Raw genomic sequence first — 12,103 nt, forward strand, 5'->3', positions numbered from 1 at the left:
GGCTGTCCTGGGTGCTGATGCTCTAGCTCACATGGCTGGCCCAACTCAGGTAAGCCCAGGAAGAGTTGGGCCAGCCATGTGATCTAGAGCGTCAGCACCCAGGACAGCCACAGAGTACTCTGGCTTCTGGTGTCCAGAGACTCAACCTGAGTTGGATATCAGCCCCACCCTGCTGGGGAGCCCCTTGCTGTACCTCCCCTGAGACTATAGCCTCTTCCAAACAGCATCTCTGCCTACATAGCCATTCCTGCCTGACCCCAGAGGTCCAGTGTGTGAGAATGTAGGATTCCTCATCTTTGATCACAATTTCTGCTTTTGTATGAGCTAAAAGGCTAGACTTGAAACCAGGCCTTGGGCAGTATTAGGAAATCAGGTAACTATGCTACTGCCTATAGGCAAGGGTTTGCCCCCCACCATTTGGGGGGCATCTGTTTCCAGATAACTAGAAGTTAATGGCACTGAAACTAGAAGAGATGCCCTCAAAGGCCTTTGAGTAGTGAAAAACAGGCTAATCCTATTTCCATACTAACTCTGTAAGCAACCTCTCTTGAATTACCCAAACCATTACCAGGGAGCTAGTTGTCAGAACTGGTATCACATATTAAAAAGGAAGACGAGGGTGTGACTGGTAGCTGGATGCTTTCCCAGTAATTCAGCAGTTGATATTTTAGTTAGAGAAGCTCTCTTCCAGTCCAGAATTTTTTCCAGTAACTACCTTTTCCAACTAAGTTAAGGTGAGTAGTTGATAGCATGCTAAACTCTTCGTATCACTTATTGCCATCATATCAAAGTACTTATGAGAGAGGAAATAAATATGAGATGTACTGTACTGGAGTTTTTGTTTTTTCACTGCCACTGTTAGCTTAGCTCTGTTTTCTGATTACTAGTTTGCAGACCTAAAGCTGGGGCCAGCCTACTAAACTCTTGTGAAACTGCCTGGTATGTTAATTAATGTATTTATTTCTTTTACATGTTTCTATTTAAAGAGCAGCAGAGAAGGGAAGAAAAATGGTATCTTTAGCAAAAGAGTGATGAAAGTAGATTTCATTCATTCATTCTGTAACAAATTTTAATTGAGGGTCTCCTATCTTTCTGGGTGGTGGTGTTGTTGCTGTGGATGTGGCAGGGAACAAGACAGACAGGGAGGGGCAGAGGAGAACAGATAAAACTGGAAAGTGATTTAGTGGGGCATCGGATGAGGGGAAGAATTTAAATACTCAGAGAAGGCCTCATTCAGATCCTATTGAGCTAAAACCTAGATCACAGAAGTTGCTATCCTTGTGAAGATCTGGGAAAAGAATATCCAGGTAGAGGAAACAGTGCAGACAGTTGCCTTCAGTTGGGAATGAATTTGGTATGGACAAAAAAAACAGAAAGCAAGCCTGTGTGCCTGGAGGTTGAGAATAAGGATAAAAAGTTTAAGATGAGGTTGAAGAGGAAGGCAGAGACCTAGTATCACGAGAGGCCCTGTGGGCACTGGTGAAGCTTGTGGATTTTATTCTGAGCACGGTGGGAACCATTGGAGAACTTTCACAGAAGAGTGGCAAGATCTGAAAGAGTGTCATCTGGCTGCAAGAACAGTAGATTTTGGAGAGCAAGAGCAGAAACAGGGCGAACAGTTGGGGGGATAGCGCAGTGGCTCAGTGAGAGATGACAATGACTTGGACCAGGGCAGTGATGATAAGAACTCAGGCCCTGTTGTGAGCAGGAATTTCTCTGGCGTCCTATAGACTTTTTCAATGCAGTCTTTAAGGCTAATCACCCATACATTTGAATTGAAATAAAGAACATTTTGAGTTAGCATATAGTTCTGTGATATCTGGGGACTATTTTTTTTTTAATTACTGAAGTTTTTGACAAGTATGGACTCTGAAACATCTGATTTCTTTTTGGCTCTGTGTACCCATTTATCCAAATCTACAATATGTATGTATCAAAGTGTTTGCTAAAGGATATTTATAGTTGTTTGTTAAAATTTTCATTGTTTTATTACAAAAGTGTTACTACAGAAACTAGAACAAAATATAAAGAAAAAATAACCTATATTCTCACTATCCAGATAAACGTTTTGTTTTGTTTCTTTTCAATCTTTTTTCTATGCACAGATGTATTTATTTCCAAGTGGTTTTTATTTTTTAAAGAAGTAAATTCTGCAAACAATAGTTTTCATAAGAAGTCAGTAGTTAAGTGATTTGTTTCATTTACTTTTTCATAGCATTCTTTAAGGAGTAGGATCAATTTCTTATTTTTCTTGCTTGAGCTGCTGCTATCATTAGTTGAAAAGCCATCTTCCCATTAGGTATTTATTGTGTAATTCTGATGTGCTTTGATTGCATTGTCTATGTCTTCAGCCAGCTTTGTAATAATATCCTTAAAATGCTCACCAAGCTAAAGTCACAGATTAGTCCCAGAGTTCATTTTTTTCCCTTTATTGGCCTTGTTCTTTCCCAAAGATATAACTTGGTAAGCTTTGCCAGGATCCACCATTATAATTTTCAGGCAATATAAATTAAATATAGTGTGTTAATTAACTCTTAGATTGCTTCTGTGATTTATTTCAGCTAATAGCAATATCTTCTAAATATTGAAATATCAGAAATATCTTCTAGGAATTTTTGGAACTCACTTAGTTCCTAGCTATAAAAGTGTATTCAGAAAAATAGAAATTATTTTTGTAATGTATTTGTCCTGAATTCAGGTTAAAATGTAATGATGATCTTGGTGATTACTTTGCAGACCTCAAAGGAAGATCTTCTGCAGGCTGATTTTGAAGGTGCTTTAAAGTTCTTCAGAGTTCAGCTTCCAAAGAGATACAGGGCAGAGGAAAATGCAAGAAGACTGATGGAGCAGGCTTGCAATATTAAAGTAAGATTCATACATTTATATATAATAAAGATGGAATTTGAATGCAGAATAACATAGCAAATTATGTAAAACTCCTTTTCTATATGTTGTAGGGTTTGAATGTGTTTAAGGTAATGTTGTGTATGAACTAGTCTCTCCCAGACTTTTGTGTCAGGCTAGTGTATAGTAGCTGTACCTTCTAGCCTACTGAAAGTGAAAGTTGGCAGGTTCAGATTGTAACAATAGGAAGACAAACATTTATCTTGTAGGTGGGGCTCTAGAGTGGGTTACTGTGATAGTGGTTTCCATGGCAGCAGACTTAGTATTTAGCTTTTGCCATCTGTTTTAAGATTATTTAGGACAAAGCAAGAAGAGCCTATTCAGTCGATGCTTTCATTTGTCTAAGGGACTTGGACAGTTTGGGTCTCGATCTGCCCATTCCCATCCCACACCTGCCAGATGTCTGTGGATGCATTGGTCCATGTCATATGTCTGATAAAACTAAACAAATTTTATAAGTTAATTTGAAATTGAAAACTCCAGAAAGTTATGGTATTAAGGTGAGAGAGCACACTTTTAAAAGATTTGAAACCAATTTACTGATGTTAATTCTTACATAGCTGGAATAGGTGATCTTTTTACCTAACCATAACATAAATATAATTTTTTTTCCTAAACAGAGAAAGATCCCAGGTCTTATGGACCTTACATTCTTGCAGAAGGAAATAGACAATAAATAATTAACATAATAAGTAATTTACTTAATATGTTAGAAGGTGATAAATAGCTGTGAAAAAAGAAAAAGTAGGGAAAGATAAAAGAGATTGAATTGGTAGGGTGAGGGAAGGTTGTGATTGTTAATAGATAGGGCAGACTTCATTGAAAAGATGAAGGAGAGGAGGGGTCAGTCATGGAGATTTCTGGGGGAAAAGGATTTCAGATGGGGCAATAGCCAGTTCAAAGGCCCTGAGGCTGGCTCATGCCTGGTGGGTTTGAGGAACAGCAAGAAGACAATTGCAGCTGGAATGAAGTGAATGAAATGAGAGTAACAGGAGAGGAAGTTAGAGGGTTCACAAAGAGCCTACAGAAAATGTAGGCCATTGTAAAGACTTAGGCTTTGTTTAGAGTGAAGTGGAGAGCCCTTGCCAGATTTTGAGTGGAGGAGTGATATAATCTGTCTGAGGATTTTAGAGGATCATGATGGCTATTTTGTTAAGAACAGACCATATGAAGGTAAGAGAAGTAGGAAGATCAGACAGGAGATTTTGCAGTAATCCTGTTGAAAGATGATGATAGATCTAACCAGGATGATAAGAGTAGAGATGGAGGTGGTATTTGGAACCTGGGTACATTTTGAAAGAGAACCAATAAATGTGTTAAATGTGAATGTGAGAATAAAAGAGTAGTCAAGATGACTGCACAGGTTTTGAACTGAGCATCTAGAAGATAAGAGTAGTCATCAACTCACTAAGCTCATTACTTAAAATGTACTTTGACACAAACTTCTTTTAGGCATCATACCCACTGTAACACTTTTTTTGTGCAACACTATTGTTTTGAATTTTAACCTATTTTAAATTAAGTTATAAATGTAAAGAACTACAGTTCTATGTTAAAAGCAAATGAAGCAGAAGAAATTATATTGTCTTTCAAGTGAACTTTGGATTCAAAGAGATTATTTTCCAAAGGTCATTAAGAAAGACGAACCTCTGAAGTCTTAATCCTGAAATGCAAACTCTTTAAAAGACACCTACACTTAAGAAGCCTACATTTGTTTGTATACTTTGAAAATATATTCCAATGGGCATGGTGCCTTTGATTGAATTTTGTGGGTGGTGAGTTTGAAAGGTAGGCTTCAGCCAGCTGATTGTTCCAGAGATACCAAAAAGTATTGTAAACTGGATCAATGCTATAGGAATCCTTTAAAATAAAGTATGCATTTCTGATAATAAAAGAGTAGAGAATTAAGAGGTGTAGATAAAGTAGAAAGTTAAATGTTTTCAAGGGAATTCTAATAGCAGTGGCAAGTTATTGAGGACAAAAACCCAGGAAAACTATCCCAAAATATGAACTATATAGGGAAATATTTTTTCCCTATATAATATATGAATTTCCTCAGAGGATGTGGAGGTAGCTAATAATTGTCAATCCAGAAACATGGGATCTGACAGACACAAAAACATAAAATGTTAGAAAACAAGTTCAAAATATGATCTGAGTGGACTGTTCCTAGAAAGAAAGCACTTTGTGCAACCTGAATAATTTTTTTTGAGCATGAACAAGTAGATATGAATATTTTTAAAAAGCTTTTAAAAAGTTTAAATAGCCGGGCGTGGTGGCTCACGCCTGTAATCCTAGCACTTTGGGAGGCCGAGGTGGGCGGATTGCTCAAGGTCAGGAGTTCGAAATCAGCCTGAGCGAGACCCTGTCTCTACCAAAAAATAGAAATAAATCAATTGACCAACTAAAAATATATATACAAAAAATTAGCCGGCGTGGTGGCGTATGCCTGTAGTCCCAGCTACTCGGGAGGCTGAGGCAGTAGGATCGCCGAGCCCCGGAGATTGAGGTTGCTGTGAGCCAGGCTGACGCCATGGCACTCACTCCAGCCTGGGCAACAAAGTGAGACTCTGTCTCCAAAAAAAAAAAAAAAAGTTTAAATAATTAAAATTTTTATTTTATTTTATTTTATTTTTTTAGAGACAGCCTGTCTCCCAGGCTGGAGTGCAGTGGCACGATTATAGCTTACTGTTGTCTCAGACTCCTGGGCTTGAGTGATCCTCTCACATCAGCCTCCTGGTAGCTAGGACCAGAGGTGCTTGCCACCATGCCGAGCCTAAAAATTTTTAATAATTTAATAATTTTTAAAAGTTCTAGTAGGTATTGGGGGGGTTGCATTATCTAAGGAAGGTGACTTTTCCTTAAATATTTAGAATAGTATGCACAGGACACCATTTTAATTTATAACATATGATTGTGGAGTGAATGACTGTGAGGTGGATGGAAGGTGAAACTGAGAGAAGAAAGACGTAAGTATATGGTAGGCAGGGATTGTGCTAGAACTAGAATGTAGGTCTCCAACCCAAAGGTTTAAAATTACTTTTAAAATGAGTTTTAAAACTATGTTTTAAAATTGCTTTTATATCAAGACCCTAACCATACATGCATACATACATATCTGAAGAAATACTTATCCTTACGATGTATGAGGCACTGTGATGCTTTCTGTTCTACTGTGTTGTATTCTACTTCATTTTAAACATTACCGTCACCCCAAGAAAATCTCCAAACCAAAAAGCCGATCACAACCCTCTAAATTGATTTCGTAATGGCTTACAGTTTTGAAAACCACTAAGGCCTCTCCCTCTGTTCCTACTGCCTCCTCCCCATTCTGATCTGCTGCAGCCAGTGAGAGGCCGTGGACAAGGAGGTGTCACGATGAACGAGGCAGGTGTGCGTGTGGTGAGCATGCGAGTCATGATGCCATCATCACGGTGGGATATGTGGGCGGTTAGAAATTTTAGGAGGTGATGGACTTGTGGACTGAGGCTATGTGTTAGACAAAGCATTCATGGACAGCGGTGACTACAGGCAGGGAATAGGCAAAAAAGTTAATCTCATAATTTCTTATCCACAGCCTATTTAAGATTAAGGATAGAATTTCTGTCAAAAGTAATAAAGTTTAAAAAAATTTTTTAATTAATTTCAAGTTGTCAAAGTGCATATTTTTATAGAATTATACCTTCTTTGAATAGACCTGTTTGCATTTAATTACTCACCAAAATGAATCCCTTTCTTCTAATTTCAAGGAACTATGACCAGTGATTTCAGTGAACTGACTGGTTTTAAAATAGATGCAGCAATATCCGGTAAAAAATAATGTTTTAGCTCTATATGGGGTTTATTTCTGTGAGTGTACCAACAAGATTTATTAGTAAAGCACATTATTGGATAAATAATTATATTCTTCTAAAACTCGTTTGACATTAAATATCAGGAACATTTTTTGATAGTTCTTAAACTGCCTATTTAACTAATAGAATTTTAAGATTTTATTTACTTATGTATTTATTTTAGAGACAGGGTCTGGCTCTGTTGTCTAGGCTAGAGTGCAGTGGCCTGATCGTAGCTCACTGTAACCTAGAATTCCTGGGCTCAAGCAATCCTCCTGCCTCAGCCTTCTGAGTAGCTGGGACTATAGGTGTGAGCCACCACACCCAGCTCATATTTTTATTTTCTGTAGAGACAGAATATCCCTGTTTTGTCCAGGCTGGTCTTGAACTCCTGTCCTCAAGTGAGCCTCCCACCTACTCTTTCCAAAGTGCAGGGATTACAGGGGTGAGCCACCATGCCCAGCCCTAATGTAGTTTTAAGTTATTCTGATATCCTCCTGTTCCTATGGTTTCAACCATCTAAAATCAGAAAATATGTTGACCCGTCAGACTTTTACTTTGAATAATCGTTTGGTTACTTAATATTAAGATCAAAACCTAAATAAAAGATGCTTAAAGTGCCTAATATCAATATCTTGCACTTTCCCAAGGAGTCAGTTTTTATTGAATATTATTATTTGATTTTTGCCTTATAGTTAAAACTGTTGCTATTACAGACCTTCTTAAATTTGGATTTTGGCTTCAGGGACTCTGAATCACCAGAAATTTGAATTTCTTCATATGAACATATGAGCATTTTGTTTTTTCTGGTAGGACAATATATAGCTTTCATTGAATTCTTAAAGGGAATCCAGTGACTCAAGAAAAGTTAGCTTCTGTACTGTGGGACAATCTTAGACTTGCTAGGCAAATTAATATTTCTATCGAACATTAGAAGTTTTGAATGAGGTACCTATATATATTCAACTACAATCTTATAATTTTTATCTGATTATTTGTTTTTCTACATATTTTTATTCAATACCATTTATATTATATTAGGTTGAATTGATGAAATTACCATTCTTGTTGGTCAAAAACTGTCAGGTATTAGATGTTGTATATGATTTAATTCAATATTCTATGCCTCTTTGCAGTTCAAATAGATGCTATGTATGTGGATGATGAAATATTAAAAGTTTAAGTCCTTCAAACATAATGGAATTCATTTAGCTGACATTGCTCTGATAAAAATAAAAAGATAAAGAATGAAACATCTATAATATAGAAATTATATGTACCTTAGTTCTATGGCCATGTAAAATTTTCCTGAGAATTATTCTCCGAAGACTGGGGAATAAGTCTCTTTTTTTGGTTGATTTTCATTTGAAGTAATCTTGCAAGTGCCATATTTATTATGGACTTCATTAGTAGCAAAGTTCATAAGCACATCATCTTAAATATTCTAGGAGATCTTCATGAGAGTATTTTAAGATATAAATTAGCCTATGACATTTGTATTTTATTATTAAAATAATTTGAACAAAATTAAAACTGCAAAGTCAGACATAAACCTAAAAGAAGAGAATTAGGAAAGAAAGATCATTTACTGAGTGCCTCTTGTGTGCCAGGAACTATGCAAGAGGACTTCTCAGAAGGAGTGTGAGCTAAAATGAGGCCTGAAGGATTATCAAGAGATAAGGAGTGTATGGATGCAGGGGAAGGATGTTTCATGCAGAGAATATACAGAAGCCCATAAGCAAGAAATATGGAGTTGTCCGAGACATAAATGTGGGTCATGGCTGGAAAGCAGAATGCAAGACAGGAGGAGTGAGGAGAGTGGACATGGAAAGGACTAGAGAGGTCAGCAGGGGCCAGGCAGCTTGTGCAGAGCCTTATAAACCATGGTAAGCAATTTGCATTTTTTCCTGAGTGGCACTGAGGTGTTTTAAATAGGAGACAAATGATCCGATTTGTGTTTTAGGAAGGTTCAGGGTCTGTTGCAGTAGTCTAGGTGAGAAGTGATCAAAGTATTTGTTATAGGCTGAAGTTATATGGATGGATTCCAGAAATATTCAGGAGATAATATTAACAAATTTTAGTGATTAAATGTGAACATTAGGACAGAGGAAGAGAGTCAGTGATGACACTCAGGATTCTTGCTTAGGCAACTTTATAGTAATCACATGGGGAAAGGAAATAAAGGAGAATAAATTACAAGGATGGAAGTTGATAGTTAAGTTTTAAATATGTTAAGTTTGTGATACATATCTGTAGACTCATATCCAAGTAAATAGAAATATCTAATAGGCCAATAGATATTGAAGTGATAGCTGAGCTAAAAGTAGACATTTTGGATTCATCAGCATTGAAACCATGGGAACAGGTGAATTCTCATAGAGTGTAGAAAGTGAGCAGAGAGAAGGGATGAGGATAGATACATTAACATATAAAATATGGGCTAGGGTATAGAAAGTGGTGAAACTAAGAAGGCAGGAGGAAACTCAAAAGAGTGTGAAGTGTAAACACTAGGGGGAAAAGTGTTGGTTTTCAAGAGTAAAGAGTTGAACAAGTGTCACTGGTGCCTAGGGGTCTTGTAAGCTACTGAGGAATGGAAAGTGGCCATTGTGCAACATTTAATGATCAAGAGGTCGTTGATGGCCTTAGTGAGAATAGTTTCAAGGAATTGATGAAATATAAAAGCCAATGATTCAAAATATATATAGTAGATGAGTAAATGGAGAAGGAAGATGAAACAGAAACAGTTTTTTTAAGAAGATTAGTATGGGGACAGGCTGGGAAATGGAGGAGATGTCCGGCGAGCCAAAGAGAGTGAGTATCAATGCAAGAGAGAAAGATAAGAGGACAGGAGGCTAAGATGGATTTTTGGAGAATGGGAAAAGTGAGTCTTTAAATGCTAAAAGATCTCAAATTTTTTATTCTCAAATCTCAACTCTTAATTTCTTCATTGAACACTTACTATATGCTAAGCACTGTGTTAGACACAGGGAATATGAGGTTGAACTCTTGGAATTTATAGTGTTGTGAAGATGATGTTAATTAGGTAATCACTTTAATAATATATACTTATTTTCAAAGTGAGGTAAATGCTCAGAAGGGATATAATAAGGATATATGAGAGCAAACAGCAAAGGAACCTGAGTTTCACTCAGTTATTTAGGGAAAGCTTTCTTGAAGTAAAATTACAAGGCATTCCAGACTCAAGGAACAGCATGTGCACAGAGAGTATAGTAAGTTTTAGAAACTATGAGAAGGCCAATGTGGCTATAGTTCAGAGAGTGATGAGGGTTGATATTTAGGGACCAGACCATTCTGTCTGGCAGGAAGAAGGAAAGGCCCACAGAAAGAGAAATTTAACCATTAAATTAAAAAAGGGGAATATATCAACAGAGAGAGGCCTCCTGGGAGGGTAAGGGATTAACCTGAAAAAAATGGACCTTTCTTTCATCATAGTAGGAGGAAATAAGAAAGGGATGGATGTGGATAAAGGTGAATGTATAGTTTGGTGAGGAGAAAATTGAGGATATTCCTTTTGAAGTTTTCTATTATTTCCAGTAAGCACGATCTAGAACGAAGGGCATATAGTGAAGTGAGAGGTTTGAAAACATGGAAAAGCTTTTAGATAAACATTGTAATGAACAAAAGAAAACCACAAATGACAGCTGAGCTATATTGCTGGAAACCGTGAATTCATAGTAGCAAAATTCTGCAATGTTTCATGAGTTTCTCTAGAAACATTCAGCAGTCCAAATGTATATGTGAAGAAAGCAGACAGTTATTTTAACCCTAGTTGAAGTTTGCTCGCATGAGGCAAAGGAAGGGAGTGGGGCCAGGGCAATGTTGTAAACTATTGTAAACTATGTCCTGGTCTGGGGATAAGAGGGAGGAGAGAAAGAAGCATCTCTAATTTGTAGCTTTTGCCAATTTCCATGGTACACATACTCCCACCACGGCCGAATTTCAAGCTACCAATGACTTGACGACTACTTCCCACAGTTTCTGAAGATAAACAGTCACTTCTGGTTGCTGCTGACTACAGCATGCCACAGGATCAGGAAGATGAGGCTAGTAGCAGCTGAGTGGTTGACATGAAAAATGGAGTCTAACTAGTAGAAAAGAAAGTGAAAACAGGTGGGGACTGAGAGACTGCAAGAAAAGAGGTTGAAGGCAGTGAACAAAGAATTGTTGAATTCCATGAACAGTAAGAAAAGTGGACAAGGAGATTTCTTGGGTTAGTGGTTACCCAAGAGAAAAGCATCTTTCTTCACAAATTCTTATAAAGACAGCTTTCTGATGTTAGAAGGTAATACTAACCTGTACTCAAAATTTTCAGTTATGGCCAGGCACGGTGGCTCATGCCTGTAATCCTAGCACTCTGGGAGGCCGAAGCGGGCGGATTGCTCGAGGTCAGGAGTTCGAAACCAGCCTGAGCAAGAGCGAGACCCCATCTCTACTATAAATAGAAAGAAATTAATTGGCCAACTAATATACATAGAAAAAATCAGCTGAGCATGGTGGTACATGCCTGTAGTCCCAGCTACTTGGGAGGCTGAGGCAGGAGGATTGCTTGAGCCCAGGAGTTTGAGGTTGCTGTAGCTAGGTTGACGCCATGGCACTCACTCTAGCCTGGGCAACAGAGTGAAACTCTGTCTCAAAAAAAATTTTTTTTCCAGTTATCAGCTCAGGTTAATTAGTGGCGGCAAAACCATGGCAATTGCTATTTTGGTATTCATGGCCAGTTCCTATGATTTGCTTCTCTTTGTCCTATTAGCAATGCCTCTATCACTACCATTTTACTCTGATCCCATGATGAAAGGTTTGAAATGCATTATAGGAGGAATAAACAAAGATGGCAGAGACAGTGAGATGAGGGGGTAAGAAGAGGGCCCCTAGTGGTGAAAAGCAGAATCCCAAGATGGTATCTTCCTCTCACATACCAAATTGTCTTCCTGCTCCATGCTGGGGAGAGGTAGTTACTGCTGACAAGATGTTACTATGGATACTACTTGCCTCAGAAAATTCTAAGCTCTGCTCTAGCTCAATTACCTGTATCCTGTGCTGGACAATTTTCCACTGTCCTGGAGTGGATGAATACAGTTTGATCGTGCTCCTCACAAATCATGTTTTTAATGGGATAGTGGGAGATTCCTTTATCTAGTATTTAATATTTTTCCCGTTAAATCCTCCATATTTATAACCATGGATTTGAATTGATTTGACAATAACTTTCACACTAGAGGAAAACTATAAAAAAACATTTATATTAAAAGCAATTTACCTCTAATTTCTTCATGGTGTTTGCTATTTATTGCTGGCTGGTTTTTCTGTATATAAAGAAGAATGTGCTCTCTGAAATAGAGGCTTTC

At 37.7% G+C, this 12,103-nt stretch overlaps 1 protein-coding gene across 5 annotated transcripts in view; it reads left to right on the plus strand.

The window, feature by feature from the left end:
- The window catches only part of RABGAP1L (RAB GTPase activating protein 1 like), a 689,918-nt gene that overhangs the window by 542,353 nt on the left and 135,462 nt on the right, over positions 1-12,103 (plus strand). For all 5 annotated transcript variants that reach the window (XM_076000395.1, XM_012765066.3, XM_012765067.3 and 2 more), the window contains one exon: positions 2,737-2,865. In XM_076000395.1, coding sequence (XP_075856510.1) covers positions 2,737-2,865 — 129 coding nt within the window. The remainder of the gene's footprint in view (positions 1-2,736; positions 2,866-12,103) is intronic.

This window comes from Microcebus murinus, chromosome 2 (genome assembly GCF_040939455.1).
Source record: "Microcebus murinus isolate Inina chromosome 2, M.murinus_Inina_mat1.0, whole genome shotgun sequence".
Taxonomy (NCBI): domain Eukaryota; kingdom Metazoa; phylum Chordata; class Mammalia; order Primates; family Cheirogaleidae; genus Microcebus; species Microcebus murinus.